This window comes from Schistosoma haematobium, chromosome 1 (assembly GCF_000699445.3).
Source record: "Schistosoma haematobium chromosome 1, whole genome shotgun sequence".
Lineage (NCBI taxonomy): Eukaryota > Metazoa > Platyhelminthes > Trematoda > Strigeidida > Schistosomatidae > Schistosoma > Schistosoma haematobium.
Window position 1 is genome coordinate 30,833,525 of NC_067196.1, and position 22,636 is coordinate 30,856,160.

Sequence of the window (22,636 nt, forward strand, 5' to 3'; positions counted from 1 at the left end):
CTTAGTTTTTTATTCATAAGATTCATAAAGTTCTTTGTGGAATATACAAAATCATATCTTCTTACTTTAAATTTTCAAATAAGTCCCTCCTGGCTCCTCTAGGTCCTCTTTTGTAAACCTCCAGTCCGGTTTGGTCTTATCCATATACGGCAGCACACCAAACATGAGTCTAGAGTGAAATCTTGACCGACCTAAATACTAGTGACGGACTACATCGGAAAGTAATTAAGAGTCGACCGAAGTCTATTCCTATACTCCACTTTAGTCGTCCCAGCCCTCTGGTTAACGATCATAAAATTTATCATAACTTTTATGAATGTGCTTGGAGCATTAATTAGGATATGATAACAGCACAAAAACCACTAGACTCAAAAGTTGGTTGATCTATTTATGGAACGGAGGATTACATTATACTTGACCTAGTAAATAAATAATGACTTTAAAAAATATGCTATAATAACGTCCTAATCAAACGAATTCACAAAAAAGCAAGTTCAAACTAACTAGCAGTGATACCCTCACAAAGAAGTTTAAATTGATGATATCTTGGATAATACGTTTTTAACTATCTAAAGAGTTAACTGTCAAAAATAACATTTCTAGTTTCAAATAAAGCTTGCGAATATCAAGTCCGTATTTTAGCAAGAGTTAGAATGACGTGGGTAACATAGGTATAATCCTAGATTTGTTCAAACCTCTGAGCTATTTGTTATCTAAATGTGTAAATATTACAATACATTTTTCTGATTAAGTTTTGCTCTAACCAACTGTATATGATAACCTTCGAATGTATTTATATGCTTTATTAAAAGCTTATAAAATAATGTGAAGCTAAATACCTTAAAATTTAAAAGTAGCCATCATCATGATGACTACATTTACCTTCACCGATCTATAAGAAAAACAATTAACGATTATATCAGAGTTTATGCATAAAATATTACAGGAGTAAAACTGGTTACACTTAGGTCAGTGAAGAAAGATGAATGACAGCCAAATACCATTGAAAATTATCTCACATATTTGCTCCAAATATTTAACTTAATAAGATGAGAAATCTATTGTACTATTCAATATTTTTAATAATTATTATTCAAGATTGATGAGCTTAATTGTGATAACAATACATACCTTTTAATTTTAATTGTTACCTTTTACTCTTTACTTGTTTCATATTCTTTTAATATTCTTCAAGTAGACAATTACCTTTCATCGATGATCTTTCCTCACTTTTCCGCTTCATACCTATCCTACAATCTACTGTGTGGTATCTTTGTGATACCCTAAGACACTTTCGATTGCTTTTTCAGTGATGCAATATTCATTTATTTAATGATGAAATTAAGGTATGCCAATTAATTGTAAATACAGTTGTACCTTAGTAAATGATAATAACGATAAAAAAGTACCATGAATTGTCTTAATTTCCTTCTTGATAAAAAGCAACAAAAATGAATAAGTTTATCTTAAATATTAAACTGATATTCTACAGTATTAATAGCTTTACTATTACTACTGGACCATTAGACAGTATAGATTCAGATATTGGTTACTTACGAAACGTCCCCTAAAACAGCTAACCGATGAAGAGTGTAGAGTTATAGCAAATTACTGAAATTACATGTAAGGACAATGAAATTGCTTGCTAGCATCAATATCATCAAGAATGACAACGACAGTTTTATATACAGCACAAGGAATACATTGGTCAATACTCTGTATATTAGAAATTGTAATGTAGAGGTTACGACGATATAAAGATTATTCTCAAAACGACTACCTAAAATATGCGATTAATCTAATGTTTTGAACTCAATTTACTATGAGATATATTTCATACATGCGAAACTTAGCTTGATTGGGGAATGGAATCTAAGAAAACAAGGTGTATTAAGAACTTGAGTAGTTCTGTTGAAACAAATTATGAAAAGAACATTTGATGTTATTCAGTCTAATATAATGACACTAGGTCTATATTGTGCTTAACTTCTTGAGAATATTTAGAAAATTGAACTATAATTAGAAAGATAATAAATCATTTAAGTCAAATAACTGACAAACCGTAAATTTCACAAATAAATATTAATCTTGATTAAAAGATTTATTGATAGTAGTACAGTAGATTTAAAGAAAAAATAATAGATAGACTGAGAAACCACAAGGCAGATAAATACAGAAATATTTATGCATGTGAAATTGAAACCTTAATAGTAATAATAATAATAGTTATTATAGATTAACGCGTAAAATATTAAGTGAATCAGAATATTATTAAGCGTATCAGTATCATACGTACGAGACTTTAATCTATGTTAAAAAGATCATTTATTACGTTAATTTGAAAGTTTTTATACGGAACGGGATGAAAGTTAATCGTCTAAACATTTACATAGGAAAATAGTTAAGAATACAGTAAAGAGAAGGAGCGCTATATTGTGAGCGATAGAGTGTGTATCAATGGGAAATAAAAATAACTAGTGATAGCAAATATATATGTGCAAATATATATATTCCAAACAACCTATAATTTTACAGAATTGCAAAAGAATGAGTTAATCTAGTAAAAATATCAGAAAGAGAGAAGCAAAGAAATCGACAAAAAATGTGATAGACTGAATGGATAACAGAAAATAATTATTGGTAAATTAATGTTTCAAAACAAAACACAAATGATGAACTGGAGTTTCAAATTTTGTGAACCGGTAGATAAAACTGTACATGGGATTGTGATTGAATCTGAAATGAAGTCTCATTTTGCATATTTTTTTAAATAACAGGTGTAGGGAAGCAGTCATTAAAACTGCATACCAAGTTTGACATCAGTATAGTAAAAACGGGACGCATAAAATAAATGAAATATATAAAGCCAATGAACTGGTTCTATAAGGTTTGAAGTTATTTTTCCATTTTTTGTTCATGTTACATTACTGAAATATAAGTGATAGTTTACCATGAGCTATCTGTATATTTATTGCAACGATTTCTAATAAGGTATCACAAACGCAACGACTTCATAACAAGATCAGCGATTGGGCGAAAATGTAGTGTTGATCCACGTATTCGTTTCAGTCGGACACCACGCAGGTGAACGCGTGGTAACTGACATACTTCCATTTCCCAATGTACCGGATCTCCACGTAAAAGTCCACCGTGACTTGGAACCTCAAGGGGTCCAGAAAAGGATGTGTTAGCTTGATCTTTACAAGCAGCTTCCGAATCAGACTTTTTGATAGCAGGTCGATCAGCTGCCCAGGAACACTGCAATAGAAAAGGAAGGTGAGGGTCATGTGAATAACGACAACCAGGAGTGACTTCAAGGGCATGTATGATGGACTGAAGGAGTTCTTCTGCTGATTTTGTGCTTGTAGTATATACACTCCAAGGGAACTTGACTTCACGTGGTTTATTAAGTAGTCGGGTGGACGACTGATTATCCGGACGTCCTTCTGTAGATCTACTAAAATGGAAAATAAAGTGAAGAAAATAAAATCGGTCTTTTGTATATCATAAAACAATAAACAAACTACAGTAGGAATTATGGGATTCCCAGAATTCTAAGTGAATTCTGTAGCCGACCTTGTTCTCTCAAAATCAGGATTCAACAAACAAAGCAGAATGATGCAACACTATGCTTGAGAGATAAACTTTGGAAAAACAGATTAAGTCAGGGAATTTTGAGTACAATTTTACCGTATATTCGGAGTGCTTAATAAAAAGTACTACTGATGCCGTCATACTACCACAACCCTGATATCGCCATATTGTAAACTATAAACACCGTTTAAAGTATGAGCTTCACATTTCTTAAGTGTCACAGACCATTTGAATCCAAAGCGATAGAATTTTATTCCAACAGTATTTGCCAGATGATAGAGGAGAGGTTGAAAACACATCACACTGATAAATCCCGTTAAATAAGCCTGCAATCGATTATATTCTACTTTTTGGTAAATACCTATGCATGTTTCATATTTAATCAGGTTGACTGCCGACTCAGAAGTCTTACGATTCATCAACAACGCAATCTTGTGAGACAAAAAACGGAATATTTTAACTAGTGTCCACCAAACACAACCTGTCTAACCACCTTTTTCGCAATAATAAATGACTTCTTTAATTTGACAAGCTATGTTAAATGATTTAATTGAGGGAATAAATGAAATAATTTAAAGTAATAACTGTTTTATCAACTTTGCATTCACAGAAATCCAAATAAATTGATCATCAAAGAGAACACGGTACAAAAAACAGCGCTGGTACTCACCAACTTAGACTGTTTGCCAGCCAAATAGCTTTTAAAAAGGGGCAGTAGATATTTAGGACAAACACCATAACTTCCTACTATATTTTACGATCTGATGTTGAGTGGATTTTTTAAAATAAGGGAGATAAGTTAATTGGTGAACAAAAAGCTAGTATCTGCTGAGATTGCTAAGAAATAGTTTATGTAACTTAAACGAATAAAATGGAGACAAACTTAAGATTTATAAAATAATATCAAACCAGAAGGCAAGGTAAGTGTGAATTGAAGTTGGATTAAAACGTTTGATAATGTGTAATCTTCAGTGAAACATTAGATTGCTGAATGACTGATTTATTTTTTTCTAGCCAATTACCAAACTAGAGCCTGGGTACACTTGTGCGTTGGCCGAATTTGCTACATTAAATTAGCAAGACGAGATGAAATTACCAAGAATAGTGACGGATTCGAAGTAATGTAGTAATGATCATAATGAGAAAGGTCCATTGTTGGGAATACAGTTTGGAAAGGAATAAAAAAATGTATATATGAAGAAATATTGAGACTTAAAATTAAGAGTAAGATAAACAGTGAAAACATATATGGCATTGTGAATGATTTTAATTGATGTTATCTAACATCTCCAACCATTGATTACAGTACCTGAGTAGATCCCAACCAGGTAGTCTGAATCTAACAGCAGAGTCCAGTTCAATATTCAGGGATTCACGGACTTATGCCATAAATTAGAGGCTTTTAATCGACTGATAACTGTAAACATGATTTCCTGACTGAGAACAACATACGTACAATTGTTTAACGGTTATATTTCGAATACTAGCAATAAATCTAAGCTACAATTAAAATTTATCATTTAAATATGACTAGTCTCAGTTTAACTGGATTCGGTCCTTTAGAAATTAGCCTTATAAAAAATATGATCTGATCCAATTTTATTCTTGTCAACTAATATGTCAAGTGAACATAAAACATAACTTGGAAGGAAAACACTGCTAAATTAACATGTATAGTTTAGGTTTATTTAATGTACAATAAAAATGAATTATTAAATAAAAATGAAATATTACAACACCATTGAGAATGTGGATGGACTGGAAGGCTGTTGGATTCTTAAACAGGGCCCATTCACGACCCCGCACGCGAGACCGAAGATCCTTGGTCCGAATCCTGCTTGCAGGATCATGGATAGGCACTGCCGAGGAGCCCAATACTAGGACGAAACGATCGTCCAGTGCTTCCAGATTTTCAATGGTGGTCTAACATTGATCCATTCATTATCTCAATCAAAACTCAACAATCTCCACAACCCTGTACTGATAAAAATGAAATATGATAAAACTTTTGATGAAAAAATCTATTCCCATTTCATGTTAACAGATGACGATCTTTAGTAAATAAGTAAGATGTTAGTAATTTTGGTAAAGAACAACGTCTGAGATGACCAAACTACATATAACTATCAACTTTGATTTAACAAACTGGATAGTATACTTTACATAAAAAGTACGAATGAAAATCTGATACACGAATTAGCATTCAGTTATTCTATTGAAATAATAACAATGAAGCATAGACACATGTTTCTATAAGGAGCACTAATCATATGATAAGGTCTCAATATCAAATGGATACCTGGTTGAAGACTTGTCACGTACTGTGAGTGTAACAGTTTGTATTAATTAAATACATCCATGTATTCAATGAATGTCAGTATATTCAAACAAGTCATCACCTAGACATAAGGGAATAAATGTTTGCTTTATATTAGAGAAAAATTTATTCCTTCTTTAACAAAATAACAGATACGAGAAAATAAGAACTCAGCGGACATATACAGTTTTAATTAACAAAAGACTAGCATACCTTTGTACAAAGAATCCACCTAATGCCTTTAGAACACCACGGCCCCATGAACCTTGATGACTGGAATCCACAATTCTATAGAAAAGAATATTGAGAGACGATTATTGAGACAAATTCAATGTAGTAACAATATGTCTATGCTTTTTCATTTGTATTCAATATGCATATAGCAGACAGACATCTTGAAGGAACGAGTATACTGCGTAACACTCAGCTCTGTTCTACTTCATGGCTGTGAAATGTGGCCTTATACTCGTAAGTTATTAGATGACTTTGACCCATTGCTCGTATATCTCTGGACCATCAAGTGAACAGTGTTGAAGTTATAGCCGGATTATAATGATATACAAAGATCTTCCAGTTACCAGTCACAATATTTATTGACTGAAAATAAACTGAAAACTAATTAACCCATATATTCAAGTTGTAAAATCATAAGATGTACTCTGGCTATCTGATGAACCAATAAAACTATCGACGTAAAAGTGAGGTGTTTAGTGTTCAAAAGGATTGTCCATTGAATCATAGAACATCCACCTCAATATTGGTTGGGTTGTTTCGAATAATTGTCAAGAGATTTGTAAGCTACATTATATCAGCAACGGTGATAATCACACAGTTTTCCTTACACTTTGTCAAGAAAGGGTTAGAAGAGTGATACTTCATAGTTGATTTAAGTCATACATCAGATCACAGGAAAGCAAATATAATATAAAATAATCGACTTTAAGCCTTTACGAATACCTTATTTCAGCATATGTAAACTAAAATATTATTAAAAAATAGAATGATAATATTTACCTACTATTAATCCCTTAACTACCACAAATTTAAATACGGACTTTAATAATAGTGTGGGAATCCAAAATTATAAGTGTGCTAATCAGGTAATCAGGTCTTAATTGACTGGAGAGTGAGTGACCTAAACAATACCTTTGTCCAATCGCTTACAATAATTTATCATACTTATTTTGTGTTAACATTTGTAGACAGGCACATCGTTTTACTATACAAGTCCATTTTTGGGGGGTTTTTATCGATGCATATTTCTTGCAAAAATTTTATTCTTGAAGTGTTGCGTACTAGACTATTGATCTATCATCCAGTTAGTATTAATCATGTTGCATATTGGAAGAATCTCCCAACAGTCCTGCCAAAACTTACAACAAAAATATACTTCATTCATATCACAAATCGTCAAAAGAATACCAGGAGTTCACATATTTAGTAAATTGAAGGATTAAGAAATTTATTATTTACACCAAAGAAACTGTACTCTTAGAAAAACACTAGATTTTTTATCATAATCTCGCTAAATTGAGAACGTAATCTAAAAGGCATGCAGAAAATATGCACGCTGGTGTATTCGACGATAAGCATAAAAAGATCACTAGATACTCACATGTTTGCAGCTGCCTCAGGATTTGAAGATGGTTTGGTCGTTGAGTTCACAGACTGTAAACGCAGAGCTTCAAGACGTAAAGCGAGAGCTTCTGTGCCTTGGACTGTATGTAATACTTTAATTTGTGGATTAAGGGATGGAACATTTGCAGTTTTATCCAAATTGTTAGTCATTTGGTTTGTCTTATCAATAGTTGTTAAACTACGACTGAGTTCTGACTTTTCATTGAGAAGATTAGTTTGTTCGAAGTGAATGAGTTCATTATTATTCCCCGGTACTACTAGACAAGAACGATCATCATTCTCTTTAAATTCCTGTTTTGCTTCTAAGACCGACTGAGGAGTAGAATGTTGATGATGCAAAGAGGAAGCATTAACTGATTTGCAAACGCCTTGAACAATTGTCGTAGCCCTTTCTCGAAGTTCGCTTTCAGCACCAGAATTAGATGAAGTACAACTTGAACCAGAAATTTTAGCTCCGTTTGCATCTATCATATTTCGTTTCTGTGTTCCTTGTAATGAGCTTTTATCGTTATCACGACAAGTGTTGTTTATAGAACCACGATAGTTCATATCTGAACTAGCTTTCATTGCAACTGAGGATTCTTTATTCATTTTTTGAGTTCCATGACTTTCCGATGACGCAGAAGAGGTATTAGATGATGAAGAATGATTACGAACAGCTGGGCTTTTGGATCTTACAGTAGGATTCTGAGAATGAGAAGCACTTTGTGGATTTAAAGGCTGACGTTTTTGTGTCTGTTGTTGTTGAGACAAACCAAACCCATGTTTTTTGACAGCTCCAATTGGAACAGGTGCTGCAGTGATAACATCCCTCAAAGGCAAACAATAAAACATCAATTTTAAGCTTCACGTTGATAAATTATGAACCAATGACTAAGGATTATATAACGATATTGACAAGACAATACTACTAGTCAAGATAAACCATAGGCTTTAAGGAATTTTAACAATCAATCGTAAGGATTTAAAGTCCAGCCATTCAGTTCCAAGCTCGAACCCTTCAGTCTGGACAGTCAGTATCGCTAGTCATAAAAGAGTAAATGAAACTGTAAGCTACATACAAGGATTTATACGTAGTAAATTAGCTTTATCTTAGAACTTTAAACTTGTGCTGAGGGTCTACTAGTGCTACACATTATCTCTGTTTTAAAATGATGAAAGCTTAAATAAGATTTAAAAATTTACAAATATTTTCGTTTCATAATACATACAGTTTAGTTTTGTTTTGCATTAACTTACCTTCCACCTCCAGAAGATTTTGGTACGGATTTATTATGACGTCCTGTAAGAAAAGAAATAGTCTTGCAATAAATATGTACAAAAATAAAACATGTAGTTGTGAAGTTGCTAAAGGAAAGATTATAACTGGTGTCATTTGAACTAATGAAATCCTGGGACTAACCAAAATACTTTAGTATGCAGTATATAAAGCTGATTCAAATCAAACAGTAAAGTGTAACTAAAACCTTACGTACGTTGTTATAAAAGAATTTTCAATTAAAAAGAAATTGAAACGTACTCCATAATAACAAATTTGTGTGATTAGAAATATTGAAGTACATAAAGGTGGAAATCAAACTGTCAGGTCTATGGAGATTATTGTTTAAAATCAATGGAATATTCACAACAAAAATTAAAAAATCCTTTGAATTATGAAGCGAAACGCTAGGAAAACAAACTTTAGGCGGAAAAAACTCCACTGAATTTATTGAGAATATGAAGGGGATGTATATCCTCGAGGCTAAAAAAATGCAACTCAAGCTGAAACTTAGAAGTAAAAAGAGCGGGAAACTGTTAGATCTAAAAGAATGTAACTACTCAAACAGAAACAGGTAAATTAAATTTCAATAACCAACACTATAATTGAAGAACAATGTACAAAACTACCCAATTATCATTAAAAATCAACATCTAAAGTCAGTTTAGTTGGGTAAGTTGATGGAATAATATGAGTCACATTAGGATTTTACCCATTGTTGAATGAATGAAGATCCAAACATGACTACAAAATATCTGGTTGATTTTAAAACTACTCCAATGTTATACTTTTTGCAGTAATATTTGAAAAACAAGATGATATGAAACTTCACGAATGCTATGATTAAAGAGATTACAATATCACTTAAATCTGAGAACGGAACGAAGACTCAGAGACAACGAGTCAATGACATTCAAGGTTCTCCCAAGTAGGAACTACGATATGAATGTGAAAGTGGGCGCTTTTGGCACGAAAACAAGAAATCTAAATTTCCGGAACAAAATTAGGAAAATAAGACATTTACCAAGTGAGTTCTGGAGATCTAATATCCCGAACAACGAAGTACCACCTGAATAAATAATTTCTAAAACGTGTATAAGATCTTCAAACGAATTAGTGGTTTCATACAGCCTAGATTTCAGCTGCTAAAAGTTTATTTGTATATGGTGTTTTTCACTGAAAAAGATAATGATTATAGTGACTTACATATAAGCTGGGGCCCAATAATTCCATCACCCATATTTTAAACAATGTATTCCAATATACTCTTTATTTATTTATTTATTTAAACACGTAAACATTGGTACAAGGAGGCACCAAACAGATATGTGCCCCCGAATGCCCTGGTACGGTCGAGAGTGGGGAGAGCCCGCTCTCCCTCTCGAAATACTCTCACACGGCCGCGCGTATACAGCCTCTGCCAGGGAAGTCCTTCTCATTGCCTTCTCGTGGCAGGGGTGTTGTTTACGAAAATGAGAGGACGAAAAGCGAATGTCCGGCGCTTTAATCGGATCCCAAACCAATGGTGCACATGGGCTCCAGTATCCTGCGGGAACAAATGGCGTATAAACCAATCGTTGGTCACCGGCTACCATGGGATTGCATCTCCTTACGATGCTCCACTGCCTTGTGGATTAGACCTTTAGGTCAAAGGCTCGGGGTGTGGCCCCCTAAGATAATCACCGGGTTTGGGCTGGGCACCCGGGCAGTATCACAGCCCACACACAAATGATGAACTCTTTATGTCTATGGAAATTACTTTTCTCACTTCGAAAAACAATCAATTGATTCAAATTATTATCATTACAATTATTGTCATTATTATTATTATTATCATTATTATTATTATTATTATTTTCCACATTATTCACCCCCTTTTATACTCATACAGCGGCTCGTCTTTGGTGGAAATTCGACTCTATCTAAACGTTCTCGAGTCACTGTCCGGTTGAAAATTGTATGTTACCACCGAATACGAGAACTGAAGCAGTTTTTCTGAAACCACGTGCACCATTCAAACTGGCTGCCTTCAACGTTCGCACACTTATGCAGGTTGGACAACATATAGGGCTGGCTATGTCTTTGGAAAGTCTTAATATTGATGTTTGTTGTCTATCTGAGACCCGTATTCAAGACTCTGGTGAAGTACTACAAATTCACTCTCCATCTATCGCTTCGAAAATCTTGTTTTACGTGCGCTTATCCGGGGACTCTGTGGCATCTTCATCTGGTCTTGCTGGCGTTGGTGTCGCACTAAGCGCTAGAGCTGAGGCAGCACTAATCGATTGGATCCCCATTAACAGTCGGTTATGTGCTGTTAGATGAGAGAGTTCCATCAAAGTGAGAAGAAATCGGCGTGGGAAACTATGTCTTTTCGTCATCTCCGCCTATGCTCCGAAAGATTGTAGCCCGAATGCAATCAAGGATGGGTTTTTCCACCAGTTATCCGTTCTTCTCCAGAAAGTGAGCTCGACAGATATTGTAGTACTAGCCTGAGACGTGAATGCTCAGGTCGGGTGTCTAGGCACAGAAGAGAGTCGTTTAGGTGGCCGATGGGGACTCGTTGGTCGCAGGACAGATAACGGGGACCGTCTACTGCAACTTTGCACAGACCACAACCTGTCTCTGGCTAGCACTAACTTTCGGCACAGTCATCGCCGATGTGCCACCTGGCGTCCTTCCTCTGCATCTCAAGCCTGGACTCAGATTGATCACATCGCGATCAGCTACCGCTGGCGTGGTTGTGTACAAGACTGCCGCTCCTTTTGGAGTACCTATCTGGACTCTGACCATACCCTGGTCTGCGCCAGTCTTACCTTACTTTTCAGTGGCCAACGAAGTGACCGCCACCAACGGATTGATGTTAGCAAGCTGGTTGCAACTTCTGTTGCAAGTAAGTATCGAACCGAGCTAGCCTCTAGGCTAGCTACCACTCCACCGAAAAGTATAGATGAGCATTGGTTGCAATTGCATGACGCCATGAAAATGGCGGGTACAGTCAGTTGTGGGTTCATGAAACGTCCCGCTTATAAGCACTGGGTTTCTTCTGGTTCCTTACAACTCATTGAAGCCCGTCGGTCTACTCCAGGTGACCGTGAGTTTGACCATAAACGAAGGATGTTACGTAAGGAAATTGGGCAAAGCTTGCGTAAGGACCGAGAAGCCTGGTGGTCGATGCGTACTAATGAGATGGAAGCAGCAGTTGTATCTGGTAATTACCGGAAGCTCTTCCAACTCATCCGAGCCACTGGCAGCAAGAAGTCTGGTGTGAGTGAAACAATCTGCGAGGATGATGGGATGCCAATCACTAACATCCACCGACGTCTTGGACGATGGGCAGATCAACTAGCCTGCTGCTCCGGCAACATCGGTCAGACTGTCCTGCCCTCCATGGCCGCTGATCCACCAAACGAGGAGGAAGTCCGCAAGGAACTCCAACTCTTGAAGCGCTACAAATCACCTGGCCCAGATGACTTACCTCCGGCCCTGTTTAAAGATGGTGGTGACTTTCTGACTAAGGAACTGACTGTGTTGTTTACAAAATCTGGGAACTAGAGAGTGTACCAACGTCATGGAATGAGTCGATAGTTGTCCCTATCTTTAAAAAGGGTTCACGTCGTTCCTGTAACAACTATCGGGGGATAAGTCTACTTCCGATTGCGTCCAAGCTATTGGCTTCCGTCATACTTCGTAGGTTGTTCAAAACCCGAGAAAGATTGACTCGCGGGGAGCAGGCTGGTTTTCGTTCCGGCCAAGTATGTATTGATCATATCTTCACCCTCTGCCAAATGTTAGAACACCGCCATACTTATCAAAGGCCAGCAATCGTAGTGTTTCTTGACATCAGGGCTGCCTTCGATTCGTTGGACAGGACTGTTCTCTGGGATTGTCTATTGAAGAAGGGTGTGCCTGAGAAGTTTATTAACATCCTAAAACCCTATATACAAACACCTCAGGCAGAGTGAGGGCATACAACCACCTCTCTCCATTGTTCCATTCGAGCAGTGGGGTTAGGCAGGGTTGCCCAATCTCACCATTCCTCTTCAACTTTGCCATCGATGACATTCTGGAAACAGCTCTGATGAATGTAAGTAATAGCGGTGTGGATCTGTTGCCTGGAGAAAGACTTCTCGACCTTGAGTATGCGGACGATATTGTCTTACTGTGCGATAATGCCCAAGGCATTCAATCCGCACTTAATCAGTTGGCAATCAGTGTCCGTAGGTATGGTATGTGCTTTGCATCTTCGAAGTGCAAAGTACTTCTACAAGACTGGCAGAATCCTAATCCTGTACTCACCCTGGATGGTGACCAGATAGAAGTAGTAGAGAAGTTCGTGTATCTGGGTAGCTGCATAAGTGCTGGTGGTGGCATGAGTGATGAGATCAATGCACGTATAGTGGAAGCCAGAGCGGCTTATGCCAATCTGGGCCACCTTTGGCGCCTTCGTGATGTTAGTCTGGCTGTAAAATGTCGGATCAACAACGCGTCGGTGAGAGCAGTTTTGCTCTATGCTTGTGAAACCTGGCCTCTCCGAGTTCAGGATGTTAGACGACTCTCTGTGTTCGATCATCGCTGTCTCCGAAGGATTGCTGACATTCAGTGGCAACACCATGTCAGTAATGCAGAGGTTCGGCATCGTGTGTTCGGGCACAGAGATGATAATTCAATTGGTGTCACCATCTTGAAACACCGACTTCGTTGGCTTGGACATGTTCTACGAATGTCGTCCCAGAGAATTCCACGCCGTGCATTATTTGCCGACTCTGGGACTGGTTGGAAGCGGAGAGGTGGTCAGTGCATGACATGGTGTCGTGATATGAAAGAAAGCTGCAAAGGACTGGCTTCTGTTGGTCCTTCACGGCTCCCTGGTTGGGGTCCGAGAGATGGTGCTACACAGTGGCTAGAGACGTTATCAGGTATGGCTCGGAATAGAAGCCAGTGGCGATCCTGCTGTAACCTTTTACTTTCTTCATAAAAAGTGGTTGTGTCTCCCCTACCTGAAAGATTTCTTCTGATTGTACCTTTCCGTTCCCCCATTATTACTACACTACCTTACACCAACCTCTTCGTTATTGTTCTCTTTTTCTTTTTGCGCTCCTTGGTTTTTTTTCTATTTCTCTTCGAATTCTCATTGTTTTGTGTGGCGCATATATATTGGCGCTCTTCTGTACCAATATTCATGTGTTCAAATAAATAAATAAATAATAAACAGATGTGTGCCGTAATTCATTCGAGTTGTATGAGTGCTGAGATACTGCCCGGACGCCCAAACCGAAGTAGGTGGTTTTCTTAGGGGACCACACCCGAATATGCTCTTCACCTACTTTATTTTAATGTGAATAAATAGAACACTACTGAGTGGTCTTAGTCAACAAACAATCAACTGGTATTTTATTACTTTAATTAAATTGCAGACAGTAGTACTTTTAGAAAACCTTGCTTCATTGTTGTGTTAAATACTCTGAACAATTTAATGAATAAGATCATAGTTTACGTTCACTATTAATATTCCACATGATAAACATAGTCAGTTGACAGAAAAACTTAAATTGCTAAATATTGCTAGTGTAGATACACAGATAGCCACTAAGTGGCAATTCCATTTAGAGTGAAAATTTTGAATTTAACAGAGAATTAACTATTTTAATCCAACATGATGATTAAAAATTTAAGTACAATTCAGAAACAGGATCAAATGAAGTATGAAGAGGTGAATGAATACCTGTAACTAATTGTGTTGTACCACGATTACTACTTTCTTCATTACTTGTTGTGGGAGTTCCTCCTCCAGTGAGATTTCGACTAACTTGCATTATTGCTCGTTTCAGAGTATTTGGCAGTGCGGATGTAAGCGAATGATGTTCTCGATTCCCATATTCAAAATTATGTACATTCTTATGGTGTGCTGAAGCTTGGTTAGATTCAGATGTCAAGCTACCCCGAGCACAACGTCCAGATGAAGAATGACTAGTAGGTTCATTGACTTTATTACTTGGAGCCACTGTGAAACGTCCAATAGCAGTCGGCTTCGTAGAGACAGGTAATTCTGATGACTCGGAAGAACAACTATGAGTCGACTTAGTCTCCTGATTGTGAGTAAGCAGAGAGTTAGGTAATACGATGGTATTTGGTGAAACAACCGCTCCAGGAGCCAAGTCTTTACAAAGCCTATTAGGATTCAATACGAAATTACACCATAAAGAAATACATATGTTAATGACTACGACTGTATAGTAAGCGATAGACTCGAATCTAAATAACAATCAGCAGTTTGTTATATACTAAACTCATTGTGGAATAGTTGGAAATGTCGATGTCTAAATGTAAGTAGACATAAATTAGTCCAAACTTTAAATCTAATGGCTAAAACATGGCTCCAGTATCAAACTTTTCATACACATTATAACGTATGAATTATACACCACCAAACAAGCAAAATAATAAAAATTCGAAATAAAAAGTTAAAGATTCTGCAAACACATATACTTTAAAATTTTCTTGCAGACTCGTGGGTACTTTAGTTTACTACAAGTGCGTGATACACATTTTTTTAAACATTCATTTACCAAGTAATCAAACAAGGTCATAAACCTGAATTTTTGCAAATTAAGTATGGAGAATAGATGAGTGTTGATTTAAGAGTAATGGTCACCATCACCATTTCACTAAGCTGACATTTTCAGGAGATAATATCCACCTAAATACATTGTGCTAATGAGTAATAATAAGCACAAAACTTATTTTGGGGACTCAATTCAACAAACGCAAATTATCTATCGCACGCTACATGATTTCACTAAGCTTTTGTACATTTGTTGAGGTCAGGTATATTAGTTTTTGACATCCAACAAAATCTGTTAGTTTTCATCAATCTTGATTCTCTATAAAAGTGAACGAGAAATTTACATAAAATCGAGAGTAATGAAAACAAATGACTGTTAACTAACTGGTATCGTAAGCCGACTATAAAACTCAAACTAGTGCGGGCATATAACTAGCTCTTGAAATTGCCTTCAAACGCTCTGGTATGCCTAAGAGTGGGAACAGTCTGCTTTCCCTCTCCAAATGCTCTCACATGGTCACGCGTATACAGTCACTCCCAGAGAAGTCCCACTCATTGCCTTCTCATGGAGGCGGTGTTGTTTACAAAAGTGAGAAAACAAGAAGCGAATGTCCGGCGCTTTAACAGGATTGGTGGACGCAGAGGGTCCACCTAGGGGGTTGGAAAACTCATATTCCAAACCAATGGTGTACATGGGCTCCAGTATCCTGAAGGAACAAATGGCGTATGAACCAATTATTGGTCACCGGCTACCATGGGAGAGCATTTCCTAACGTTGCTCCATTGCCTTGTGGGTTAGACCTTTAGGTCGAAGGCTCTGGGTGAAGTCCCCTAAGAAAACCAACTGGTCCGGTTTGGGCGTCCGGGAAGTATCACAGCCCTTATACAAACCACTGACAACTACTATTGACCTCATTATTATTGTGTGGTGCACATGTATTTGTGCCCCCCTTGTACCAATATCTATGTTCAAATAAATAACCTTGAAGTAATTTATACTTAGCTCCCTTGGATATCTCAGTATTGACATAGCTAGCAACATGTGTACCTAGGGTTTACAAATATGAAAAAAGCTTCTAGGTTATCCACTTACGAATTTTTTGTAAGTAGTAAAACAGAAAGGATTAAATTAAGAACACCAGCAGAACTTACGTGGCATAAAACTAGTCAGACCGTTTCAGCTGATCTCAGTTCAAATGTTTGCATATTATAACCGAAAACAGTCTACAACAACGAGACAAGCATACTTCACTTGACAGTCAGATTATAGAGATGAACAAATGTAAAAGCTGTTTAGTTCAGTCTAACGCCTAACAACCTATGTACTTCCATAAAGTTATCGACATGAATATGTCGTTCGATAAAATTCTCAGTCTAATTTCTAACATACGTGGAACAAATATGTTAGTTACCATAGTACAGAAATCTAATCAGTGCTTTCCGTTGCCGATGTATAATTAAACAATAAATAGATTCGTACTTCCTACATTACTAATGTGTAAATGTATGATAAACCAGGATCTATACAGAATTAGACATGAGGTTGCTGCATTTGTTTTTGAGGATAACACCCAGTTGGATGAATTTTTGAGTAGTAAGAACTGACCTCAATGACGTACAACTTATAAATCAGTAAGTAGATTATCAGATCATAGGCTCTGTTGTAACTAACTGGTAGCAAACATTGGTAATACAGCCTTTTTATTTTCGCATATCCAAATATAAAACTCTGGTAATGGAACTGACAGACAGACATCATAGACATGGGGTCTAGTACAGATGCTAGTTGAGTAACAGGACCGAACAATATAAATATACATAATACATTCAGTGAACAGAATCGAGCTCCTTATCAGAAATAGAGGGAGACAAAGTCAGGATGACTAGAAATCACAACCAAATACATGAGAAACGACCGTGTTCTTATTATTAGAGAATGAAATTAGAGGTCTAGTGAGCATCAGTGACTTGTATCAAGATAAAGAACCCGAGGTTCTATAGGAAAGTCGTGACCTGTCACGTTAACCAGGTCAGTAGTAAAACAAATGTCCATCGATAGCACTCAGTGCTTGGACAGCAGCGTGGTCGTCGCAAGACTTAAAGAGGCTAAGTTTCGTTCTGTGTATGATCGTGAATGTGTATTGCCAAATATCAAACTATGACCAAATGGCTCCCCAGTGCTTACTCATTTTTCAATTACTCTTCAAATGATGTTAGTTCCTGATGAAGAACGCTGTCCAACATCACAACTATTTGCTATTGTTATTCATGCTAATTTTTTTCAGTTTCCCAAACTTCTAAATTGAACTTAGTGGGCTGATACCCCAAGGCCTATGGTCATCCAGGTTAGTAGAGATTTCAATATAAAATAAAAAGTACTACCTCAGGTAACTTTTTTATGGATCTTTTAAACACTTACTCAACAAACTGAGATGGGGTTTCGGGCAATAAGTGGTAAGTTGCATACACATGGTCGAATGCAGGATTAACTACCGATGACTCCAGATCAGCTCTTGTAAACCCCATTTCTTCCATAGCTTTCACACGATTATCATCCAGTTGGGATTTTGGTACTTCTCTATAGGGACGAAGATGATCATCTGGAGCGTAGCCCATATTCACCCACTTGTCAAGCATCAAAGACTTGAAAAGAGTTTTAAAAAGGTTAGATTAGTCTTACAGAATTTAGGCAGTTTATACAGTACTCACTTACATACTTGTTATGAATCCTATACACAAAAATGAAAAGAAAGTAGGATGATTTAAGAACAGGTATTTAATCGGAAACCTAACAAGGCCAGAAATTTAAAATTTTGGAAATGAAAGCAACTGGTTAAGTCTTTTCCTAAACCCTTTTATATGTCACATAACATCATTTTATTAAGTTATAAATACAATGACGAGATTTTCTGACCAAGTGTGCGAAACAAAGTTCTATCATCTACTTACTCCGGCAAATGACTCCATTTGTTAATAAGAATTCATTCAGGAAAGCCAAATTCTAATGATTTATGAAGTTCAAAATAATCACATAAAACATTACACCAATTTCTAGATATCTTTCTTTTTTTTAGTTTCCAGGAAAATATTTACCTTACAAAGTATCAAATAAAAACAAGTAATTCAAGTTGGTGTCTGAAATTCAATTTGCAGGTCTAATGTACAGGGATTACCAATGAAACCCAAATGCTCAAACTGAAGTAGACAAAATGGATTGAAATCTGCTAATCAGGTGATAAACGTTGATCGATTAGATCACTAACTTGCAATTACAAATTCTCTATCAAAAGAGTATGTAAAAGCAGACATATCTAATTCCAAAAGTTGGGAAACAGTTAACTTAAATACAGCTCAAGCAGTAGATAGCTTTCGGTAGATGAAACGGAAAAATGACAATTAAAATTTTACGACGCAATGAAAAAATAGTATGAAGCATTATCTTTAATGTAACTTAGTAACCAGGTGCAGATCGATGTACCCAACTATGAATCATACATTTTACGTGACAGCTGGTGATACTACGCGGATGATCAAACCGAAGTAGATAGAGAAGAGTTAAAAAGTCGAATGCTTCAAATATCAAGCCACAGATCCACGAAACGCTAGCTATTTTCTATAAAACTCATTCAGTTCTACTGACATGCAATAACTTTCAAATTCACATAAGCAGCAACAAACAAAACTAAGAATAAACTGGCTAACTAACTATACTTCGTTTCTGGTTTAATAGTTGATAATAACAGGAATTAAATTCAAACCAAACCTGGACAGAACAAACACATGGTAGATTTGGCGTAAAGGTGTGTCGGTCTGTTGCAACAATTCACATTTGTACATTAAAGGATGATCAACAAAAGGAAAAACAAAATTATCCTAACAACAGTTAAATAAAAGAATAGAGAAGACAAACGGAAACAGGGCAATAATATACGTAGGATAATAGGGTGTCTAAAATTCTGACTGAAACAACATACATATACAAGTGAACCACTGAGAATGTCGTTGGACTAAAACATTATATTTTTAAGTACCAATCACGACTGTCTCTTCGGTCATGGGCATAGAGTAAACTCCCCACTACACAGGTTATACCAAAAGAACAGTTACTTTATAAGCATATGCTTACTCCGACCACTGACCCATACATAAAGCGTGGCTTATAATCGATTACGTGAATCCAAGCTTGATTAATGAGTCGTACTGAAAATGATCGATCCATAACAAAGCTTTGAAAGTTACGTCAACATAATTATATTAGAATACTTAAACACTCCAAAATGTTTTGAAATATTACCTTCAAACTATTCCGTTAGGAAATTTTAAACACAAGATAAGCCTATTGCTTTCCAATAAACCAGTGATAAACATCTGAGATTGATGTGAAACCAACTTATTTCTTTCCATCTTTTGTCAGCATGCAATTGGTAGTTTATGAACTTAAGTTACATTAAATATGATAATCAATAAATATAAAAGAACTGAAGGCCTACCTTTAAAGATGAACGATCTTTAGGGTCAAGAACTAACATTTTTCTTAACAGTGTGTCGCATTCTGGAGAAACGGCACCACGAGGTATAGTGTAGTGCAATCCCAAGATTTTGCTCCGAAGTTCACGAAGATCACGTGCATCAAACGGGAGATGTCCCAAAACCAAAGTAAACAGAATCACACCAAGAGACCAAATATCTACACTAGGTCCATAATACGGAATCCCCTGTAAAAGTAACACAAATAAAAATAAAACAATCATACAATAGAGAATTGAAAAACAACATCCTTTTTCAAGTTAACAAAAGAATCCTAGTGCAAATGTTACTAAAATATATCTCACGTGCAACTAAGAAGAAAACACGTCAACGACGGGAAATATAGTGTACTGACGAACTCCGATCACTGGCTGACCAGATGCGATTTGAGTAGCTTCAGCGATAAAAAATTTATTCCAGGTAGAGTAAAAATGCCTTTTAGTGTATTGGAGTCATGTTCCCAAAACTAATTTCCTTAAAAGCTATTTTCAAATGTCAATAGTGATTTAAGTGACAGGATTTTGAATCTTGTATACACGTCAATGACACGTCACGGATATATTTTAGCGTCCCAATAAGGTTGACTGGTTTGCATTAAAGTGAAAACGTAAAACGAAATAGACTGTTAACCAACGCAAGATCTTGGGATGGCCTAATCTGTTGTCGTATTACGTGACAATCTTTGAGAAGTCAGCACTTAGTGACTTCAGAATGTTTAGAAAAGGTAGAACTTTCGATAAAACAGTAAACTGGGATAATAAATAAGGGAGGAGGGAGTGAAAACGACATGGAAATAAAATGATACGCGAACAAAAGTTGATATAAAATGAGTTTATTCATTTTAGTTTATCATGCATTAGTATTGGTTAAGTGGAAAAATAAGGACCTTTGGAATGTCTTTAATGCCAACTGATACAGTAAAATATCCATTTTAGAAGGTAGACTGCATTTATTTACAAACTAAAAATGACTACGCGTATACAGCCACTGCCAGCGAAGTCCTGCTCGGTGCCCATTTGTACCAATATTTGTGTTCAAATAAATAAATATAAAGGACATTTTATTGCATTGTCACTGTGATTTATTCAGATACTTTTAGTGTAGCAATAATTTATAAACTATTTTTACACTCAACTAGAACCAATATACAATCGACTCAGGCGGATTTATCACAAATTCCAGCAGCATAATAACTGTTATTTTTAATGCAATCATTTCCCTAAAAGTGATGTCCTGTTTGATACCATGGTATTTTATACTTTGAGTATGGATGCTTCTATATTCTATTTTCATCATCAAAGGAGTGTTCTTAAAAAATCAGCAGAAAGAAAACATATTTTGTCTGTTTAAGTCGTTTACTGTTTAACTGTTCAATGAGGCCTCAAGGCAGATATGCGACTCAATTAAATACGAAACCATGATAAATTTAGTTTTTAAAAAAAAAAACAAATAAAAAGAGAAATGGCCCTACAACTGGGAGCATGAAGTGATATATTGAAAGATCGCGAATTATACATTAGAATTTATAACTGCTTACCAAAAATAGTTCTGGAGCAGCGTATGGAGGACTACCACAAAAAGTAGTCAACCTTTGATCAGATTCGAAGGTGTTGGCCAAGCCAAAATCAGCAACCTTAACGTTTAAGTTCTGGTCGAGCAAGATGTTTTCTGCTTTCAGATCTCGATGGACAATTCGTTTTGCATGACAATACTGCATGGCAGAGAGTAACTGTCTGAACTTTACACGTGCCTTCTTTTCACACATCTTTCCATTCGCGACAAGATAGTCAAATATTTCACCTGCGGTATCAACTTATTGAATATAAACAGTACCTCCACTAGCATATTCCATAACAAGACAGAGAACATCTTCATTTTCAATTATCTCGAGTAGTTTGACTACAAATTTAGGTGGTTGACTAACACTTACCAATGTTTGGGTGATTTGTAACTTTCATGATAGTTATCTCACGTTTAAGCTGATTGTAAAAAATTGAAAATAATTTTTTACTTACGCGTTTGAGGAGAGTATTATCCATGACGGTCTTATTAATTATTTTTATGGCAACCTGGAAATGTTGAAACCGTATCAAACCTTACTTCCACACCAGTGGCCATATGAATAGCAAGCTTGACTTTTGCGAAATTTCCTTTTCCTATAGTACGTAAGAGACGGTACTTCCCAACATTGCTATTCACAACAACAGGGGCAACTGAAGGTTCTGCAGTCGTATTATCACGGTTTTGGGGAGCCTTAGGGTCTGGATCAGAAACTACTGCTTCGGTAACTGGACTGACCATGTCGATAGTTGGCTTCGATAGTTTAAAATCATTGAATGCTTTGTTATCTGTGACTTCCTCGACGTTAACTAGTGTGGAAGCGATGTCATACAGTTCCGGTACACATTTGGCTATAGAGCCAGTATCCACCTCCATCTGGAGTGCTTTTAGGTGTATTATGTCACTTAATTGGTTGATCTCATATAAAATTGTTTCTACACTTACTTCTACAGACTAATCGTACAAAAAGCTAAGAGCTAGCATCTTATCTAGCCCGCCATAACAGAACGTCCTTCCCGCTGTTAGATATACTACTTCATGCTACAAAACTAAACAAACATTCAAAAAAACCCAGGCTCAGTTTTTTCCACCTTTTATAGATGATCCGATTTATGGTTTTCGGGCTTACCAGATTTCGTATCCAGTAGCAACGAGTCATTGATCCGTCTGTGTACAT

The 22,636-nt window shown here is 36.3% G+C and overlaps 1 protein-coding gene across 3 annotated transcripts; it reads right to left on the reverse strand.

Annotated features, from left to right (window-relative positions):
- Positions 1-1,517: 1,517 nt before the first annotated feature.
- Positions 1,518-22,636, reverse strand: MARK1 (MAP microtubule affinity-regulating kinase 1). 3 transcript variants are annotated; one of them, XM_051215564.1, is made up of 13 exons: positions 22,405-22,636; positions 22,000-22,363; positions 21,915-21,968; positions 21,830-21,878; positions 21,733-21,798; positions 21,437-21,699; positions 19,863-20,087; positions 17,792-18,015; positions 14,533-14,978; positions 8,789-8,831; positions 7,527-8,360; positions 6,125-6,199; positions 1,518-3,454 (listed from the first exon to the last, which is right to left on the reverse strand). In XM_051215564.1, exons 2-13 carry the CDS (start codon positions 22,333-22,335, stop codon positions 2,995-2,997), a joined length of 3,075 nt encoding a protein of 1,024 aa, XP_051073693.1. In that variant the 5' UTR covers positions 22,336-22,363; positions 22,405-22,636; the 3' UTR covers positions 1,518-2,994. The 3 variants fall into 3 exon arrangements, with proteins under 3 accessions (XP_051073693.1, XP_051073692.1, XP_051073691.1); XM_051215562.1 differs by having other exon boundaries at positions 1,518-3,457; XM_051215563.1 differs by lacking the exons at positions 14,533-14,978; positions 17,792-18,015; positions 19,863-20,087; ... (4 more) ...; positions 22,000-22,363; positions 22,405-22,636 and having other exon boundaries at positions 8,789-12,699.